Below are 7,641 nucleotides of genomic sequence, written 5' to 3'. Positions count from 1 at the left end.
GGTTAGAGTAGATGTGTTCAGGGACTGTGGAGAGGACACTTATATGATATTTGTTTGGTGGGTGTGGACATCCCTGTATTTCCAACCAGATGCAAGTAATTTGCATATTCATATGCAGGATACTCCTTAGATAAGGACCTAGATCAGTGGACAGGAAAGACTGAGAAGGTACAAAGGTCAGGCATTGGATTTCTCGGGTCCAAGGTGTAATTGTCTCTGAAGAAATGCATCTGATGCACTTCCCCTGAGTCGTGGATGCTGTGGGTATAACTTTGGGGACTAAGCTCTCAATAGATCACTGGTCTTAGACTGTTGCTCTCCTTTGAGACAATGTTATCAACTGATTTACAGATGGTGGTTGTGAGGATGATGGTAGTGATGGAAATTTAAAAAAAAACTGGCTAAGTTTTGAGAACTTAGAGCCTTCTTTCAGATACATGCAATTAATATTTGCTTTACCAATGGGTTATGTAGGGGGAGGAGCTAATAACAAAAATCTAGTTTCCCTACTTGTTTCTTGATTGGATCTCTGGGCAAAGGATAAGGTGGGATTTCCAAGCAGGACAGGAAGAGAAGTGGACAGAGAAAGGATGTGGAATTTGGACTAGGGGTTTGAGCCAATAGAAAGGACAGACATATAGGACCGATAGTTTGCAGTCTCTGATGGCAGCTATGGAGGCTAATGATGATGGGGCAGGGTATTTATTATTAGTATAACAGTTGTGTTATCTCGTGGTCTGAGGAATGTTATCAGCCTCTTCCTTTCTCTTCTGACCAAGAAATGTTAATCCAGCATGTGTCTTCTGACCAAGGAATGTTAATTAGCCTCTCCCTTCATGGGGGACAAATGTTACAAAGTTCCTCTTTAGTATGAGGTCTTTCTGAGGGAACATTTGATTATTCCAACTTGAAACCAATTGGTATCTACATAGCAGTCAGGCACTAGTAGGTACATCTTATATGAAGGCTGATGTTGTAGCCATCAAGGTCTGGAACTGTGTAAGGTTATCCATTTATTTTCCATTAACTGATAACTCAGTTAGTATAGTACTATCTATATACAGATAAATAGTGCCATCAGTAGTACATAGTTAACCCCCAGAATTTTACTTTGGCAAACAGTCATCAAATGCCAATAGAGCATCACTTTTGTGTGGCCCTTCAGGAATTCCTCCCCATCCATGTTGTAATTTTTAAAATTGTTATACTGTTGTTTATGGTGATAAAAAGTTGCACAAGTACAAAAGTGGATATATTATTTTATGCTACAAGGTAGGAGGGTTTTTTCACAAAAGTTGTAGCATAAAAGCATTGACTTAACCATATAATGAACTAGTGTAGCTAGAAAATAGATAAGTAATGTTTAGTCTGGTATTAATAACTCTTAATGGAAAGATGTAAAAAATTGACCCCATAGACTCCCAGTATCCTCTCTTGTCCCAGGCCTCCAGCTAGTCACCATAGTTTCCCCACCAAACCAATTTCTGTTCTCACATACTGCTCATCCCACAAACATCTCCCCCCACCTGATCACCATCTCTCTTCCCCTCCTCACCACCTATATTCCCCAGTTCCCTCTCTCCATCAACCTCCAATGACTATTTTGTTTCCACTTCTGAATGAGATCTGTACATCCTCCATTGGGAACTCCTTCTTATCACTTTCTTTGGCTCTGTGTATTATAGCACTGCTGTCTTGCACTTTATGGCTTATGTTCGCTTACAAGTACATATCATATATTTCTTTCTGGCTCTGGGTTACTTCACTCAGGATGATATTCTCACATTCCATCTTTGTTTTTAATGACAGAGTAGTATTCCATTGTGTAGATGGACCATGTGTTCTTTATCCTTTTTCAGTTGAGGACCATCGAGGCTGCCTTCAGTTATTTTTCTCTCCCTATAGACATCATATTATTTCCTGCACTATGAAACCCAGCCAATAAGGAGAATTTCCTGTTCCTGCAGAAACTCCAACTTCAGCCTGCCACACCTTAGACTGCATTCTTCCATCCCCTGAGAGGTATATTGGTGCTTCTCTAAAGTCTAGCCCCTGACAGCTGTGGCACAGGGTCAACACAGTCAAGCACTCTCCATGGTTTGCCTCCCCAGCTGCATGTTCGATTCCCCAATGGTAGGACAGAATGAGGACCCAAAGTTCACCATATCATTAACACATACTCAGGCTTTCATTGGGCCACTGCTTTAAGTTCTAAAAAGGCTGATTGCGTTATTGTACACTTATTGGTAAAGATGACAATTATTTGGATACCTGCTCAAATTAAAACTGATACTGCTCCTGCATATGTATCCAATAAAATGAAGCAATTATTTGTATATTATAATATAAATCATGCTATTTGTATACTACATAATTCCACAGGAAAGGAGCTACAAAAAGAGCCAAAGGAACCTTAAAAGTAAAGCTTATTAAACAAAAAGGTAGAGTAAATCCCCAAGGACAGATTAAATAATACTTTGTTAACTCTAAAGTTTCTCAATATTGATGAAAAAGGAACAGAAGTTGAGAGACACTGGATGATTGAAAAACTGAAGAAATAACAAATAAATACACTATATAAGAATGTGTTTACATTAGAATAAAAACCTATAATTGTTTTAAGATGAGGATGTGGTTATGTTTATATGTCTACAGGAAATGAGAAAATATGGTTATCAACAAACTTATAAAGATTGATCTGACCAGGAAAAAATTCTTACCAGCTGAGACATGAATTTCTTCACAAAACAAATAAGGTTGGGTGATTTGATTTCTCTAAAACATGCATGCATATCAACTTCAAAGGGCCAGCCCAAATGATCACTAACACAGAGACTGGCGAACATATAGACTGACAGATAACCCATAAACTTGATGGATAACACATAAACAGAGTAACAAAGAAGAAAAAAATACAAAGAGAGAATGGGTAAAAAATACCACAGCTAGGTTTTTTTTTCCTCAGATAAATCATATATTTTCCCTGAGACTGAAACTGGAATTCTTCACCCCAGTTCAACATGAGGCAATTGTAAGAAGACCATTGTCCCAACCCCTTAAGCTGTGATGGATGGTGTTGGTTGTTGTGTTATGGTTATTATCATCTAGGGTGGTAGGTTTAAATTATTGTATATTGATAGAAAATTAAGGTTGTTTTGTTTTTATTGTATAACAATAAGAATTTAAAATTGCTTGGTTTTCATTGTATATTAATAGAAATTCAAGATTGATTTATTAGACTATGTTGTACATAAGCTGCTTATGTAAAATGATGTAAAGTTCCGATTTATTGATTTTATAATTATTTTATGTATGTGGATTTTTAATATTAGGAAAAGGACAATTTTTAAACAAAAAGTGGGTGGTAAGTGGAAGTTATAGGTACATATGTGGTATTTTGCTAAGGGAAAACACATGGGAGGACACATGTTTGGAAAGAGTATAAATAGAACTCAATAGACAGTGAGATCTTCTTACCTAGCTATCTTTATTGGTCTGGAATATTCAGTGATCTTTAATTAGTTGAGAGAGACATTGCAGAGTACTTCTGGCATCCCAGATGGTTCCAGTTCCTCCTGCTGACTCATGCAAATGGCTTCTGCTAGATAGTGCCACTGCTGCTGATTCATGTTCAGCATCCTGACACTACTGGACTGCTGGTATCCTCACAAAAGGAGATTGGAATTGCTCCAAAACTACTTCGAAAATGATCCATATCCCATTGTCCTATATGTTGTCTCTTCCTACCTCCCACTTTGCACGGTGGGCTAGAAGGAGTATTGAAGGATTTGTGAAACTTTATTAAAAGTAGGTTTTAAAAAAACCATACTTACAAAGAAGTAGCCAGCTATTTCTGTAGTAAAGGTAATCCATGTTCTGAAATTGCAAGGAATAAGCATTCTTGTGAAGACTGGTGTCATCATAGAAGATAGACAATAATAAGGTATATATGAACTCTGGCACCATGAGCATCCCCATTGATAATGGCATGCCCCTTCACTAATCACCATTTTCTTCATATGCACCAATAATCATCAGCTCAGAAGCCTGAGTTCTCTTGCATGTAGTATAAAATTTTGGGCCCTTCCAGTAGAATTCTCCAGCAGCTATCTGATTAGTCCTCCAGTTACAGTCTGAAAACCATACTAAATACTGACCATTGTGATTGTAGAATCCATTCAGTTACAAATGAGGAAGTTCACAATTGTGCTACATGGTGATCAATTCCTGCTTCGCATCTTAGAGGAAGACAGGAATGTGCTTTGAAAATTCATTGGTATTTCATGTACTATTTTTAACTCAATATACAGTTGCCTAGGTTCAAACTTAGAATTAGAGAAGACAACTCACAGGTACAAAAAGGAATCACTATGAGGAGACTATAAATTCTTAGTATAAATATTTCTCATGCAGAGAAACTCTGTGCTAGAGGACCATGCAAAACAAGCCAATAGTTTCAGCTATGTTTCTCAGTGTCAAGGCCCCGGAGATCATAGGTACCATAAGTCTCTGTACTTATTGTTGCTTGCATATCTATTCAAACTGAAGTGTCTTCAGCAAAGCACTGGTGAGTGTGATATCCATGTATCCCCAAAACACTAGAAGTTGATCTTGTGTCACTAAGGGTCACTCTCTAAAGGGTTGTGGGTCCAAAGCTGCTCTGCCACAGGGCATGGTTGCTTGGGGAGACAGGAATCAGGAAGCTTGATGGTGCTTACCCCATGCTGCTGCCAGCAGGATGGGTGTGGGCTGTAGTGAAGCACTGGAACACTGCTCCAGGGCTTGGGGAAGCCCAGTCTAAGGCACTGGACAGCTGGAGGTATCCCCTAGCCTGCAAGGAGGCTGGAGATGTCTGGTTCTCAGGCTCTCAAACATTGAGGTACCACTGGGAGCCTAAGAAGAGATGAAAATGGAGTGGGGGGCACAGTAGGCTGGATCTAGCACAGGGATAGGGGAGGGGAAAGGCGGGAGTTCCACCCCATGGTGATAGTCCTTAGCTTGAAGGAGCAAACTTGTCTTGTGCTTGGTGGTGCTCATGTCTGGCAGCACAGAGAGATTAGATAGCTTGTCTGTGTGTGAAGTCCATCTCTGTATCTCCCCATGGTAGATCCAGATGAAAGGAGAGTCCATGATTTTAAGGCATTTATTGTCAAGGCAGAAAATGGATGTATAAAATCATACCCCACTTCACAGTGTGGGCCTGAGATTAAATATCTTTTGCAGGGAGGAATATCTGGGAGGAAAGCTTATTGGCTAAGCCCTCCAGACCTCTAAATACCTCATTAGAATGGTGTCTCTATCTTGAGCATGTGACCAAAGGTCACATTCTTTTCCTCATCTACATGTGGAGGGGGTTACATCATTGCCCTTAAGTGATTGATAGCCACAAATCTATGGGGGGGAGCTAGTGACAGGGGCCTGGTGCCCTGCAGCAGGCAAAGCTCCTACTATCTCTTCAGGGTCTCCAAGTCTTCTAGCCTTAGGTCAACTGGCAACCATGCTACCTTTCATAGTCCCACAATTGTCCTGTAACAGAATGTGATTACAGGGAAGTGAATGTGGAAACAGTGATCATGGTTGGTCTCAGAACCTAAACCTCAGATCTCATGAATTACTGTGTCAAAGAATTCATTTTGTTAATAGTAAAGTAATTCAACGGTAATATCTGTCATTTTCTAGAAACTGAAAACTAATTCAATATGTAATCAAACTCTTTAAAGATATTTCTCCAAATATGGTAGATATGTTCTCATAGTGACATCATCATAGGAATATGTGGATCAATATTAGTAATTTAAAACTTACTGCTCTCTGATTTTTGCATGCAGGCAGATTAGGGAAATCCCTTATGCAAAGAGACTGATTTCTTACTCCTGCTGCTATTTTCCTCAATATTTAACCACAGGTTTTGAACAATTGCTTTCATTATTCTTTGTGGTAATATCAGCCCCAAAATTACTTCCTTTTCCTTCCGAGGTTTTTGACATGTTCCAGATATGAGCTGTTACACAGTGCCTTGCACAGTAATAGACTGCAGAGTCCTCAGATGTCAGACTGCTGAGCTCCAAGTAGGCTGTGTTAGTCATTGTGTCTGCATCCAGTGTGGCTCTGTCCTCAAACTTCTCTCCATAGATTGTTCTACCAATACTTGGGAGTATGTCTCCGATCCATTCAAACCCATGTTCAGGCTTCTGCCTTATCCAACTCATATAAGCAATAGGAAAGACATCTGAGTCAAAATCCTTGCATGACAGTTTTACTGAAGATCCAGGACTCTTTAGTTCAGAACCAGATTGTTGCAGATGATCATGGGAGTGGATACCTGTTGAGAGAAAATAAAATGGAAGACATTTTATTTCATCCTGTCTCTATCCCTCATGCCTACTACTAGGAATCCACTTACCAGTAGCTGCTGCCAGCAGATAGAGCATAATCCAAATCCATTCCATGTTAGAACCTCTGTGCATAGAGACTAGAAGGAAATGTGATGCTGTAGAAGTGAGGACAACCTATATTTACAACCACAAACTATAATTTACATATTCATGAAGAAGAGTAATTTTTAGATCGTCACATGGCATATACTATCACATTTTTGCAACCATTTCAAATGCTGAGACTGGGGGAAATGTTATCTGGATTTTCAAAGCTAATGTGGGAATTTAAGCAGGAGCAAAGACAGTAAGCTTCTAGTTTGCTTTATCCTTATCTCCACATAGCAATTTATTTTGGGCAATAAAATGAAAGATAAAAACTCAATACAGCAATATGAAGGATTTTGCAGAGTTGACTCATCAAGAAATGGATGAAAAGCCAGTAAGGCATGGTCTGCTTACAAGGGACAATCTGCCAAGTCCAAGAGATGAGATTTTACCTTTTAGACTTTTCGGAGGAGCAGAACTTCCTTTTTTTTCTGATCTCTGTGTGTTCAATGCTAGAAACGGATTTCCATCACTTCTATGTGACAATTGTTACCAACACCCAAATGTAGGACTAACCTTAGGTTAAAGGCTTACTTCTAAGACGTGACACCTTTGTACCACTGTGTGTGATCTATGCTCTTAGTATATTCTTATGACACAGGCTTCAAATTGACCCCTACTTCTAGAAATAAATCCCTAATATTCACCTTAGTCCAGTGATTGATATTCATGCATGTGGCCTTGACAATTCACTTCAAAGTACAGCAAGCATAAATTCTGGATTCCTCTATGCCCTAAAGTCTGCCAATCTGCTAGAATATTCTAGACTCCCAAACAACTAATTGCTTCCCATTACATTCTATTCAGTAATGGTAAATTATCCATTTCTTTTTTATATTTTATTAAATATATTTTACTAATTCTTTGAGAATTTTTATTCTCTCATATATTGTACTGCATACACAATTTTGCCTCCCTATTCTCCCAGTCCTCCCTCTCCTCATCCCCCCCCACCAATCCACTCCTCCTTCACTTCCCTTTAGAAGAAAGAAAGCCCCCTAGAGATACCAACTAAATGTGTGTATCAATTTACAATAAGACTAGGCAACTTCTCCCGTATTTAGGTTAGACCAAGGCAAATTGCTAGAGTGAAAAAGGTCCCAAAAGCAGGCAAAAGAGTCAAAGACAGATCCTGATCCTACCTTTATAAGTCCCACAA

General features: G+C 39.1%; 1 gene segment (V, D, J or C); it reads right to left on the bottom strand.

Moving 5' to 3' along the window:
• Nucleotides 1-5,888: 5,888 nt before the first annotated feature.
• On the bottom strand, nucleotides 5,889-6,449 carry LOC114634215. The segment is given in 2 exon segments: nucleotides 5,889-6,322; nucleotides 6,404-6,449. Coding segments are annotated over 2 exon segments (480 nt in total).
• Between the last annotated feature and the right edge of the window lie 1,192 nt (nucleotides 6,450-7,641).

The sequence above is a fragment of the Grammomys surdaster genome, unplaced genomic scaffold (genome assembly GCF_004785775.1).
Source record: "Grammomys surdaster isolate TR1022 unplaced genomic scaffold, NIH_TR_1.0 917, whole genome shotgun sequence".
Lineage (NCBI taxonomy): Eukaryota > Metazoa > Chordata > Mammalia > Rodentia > Muridae > Grammomys > Grammomys surdaster.
Note: the sequence above shows the minus strand (reverse complement) of the source record. Positions and strands in the feature narration are given on the sequence as shown.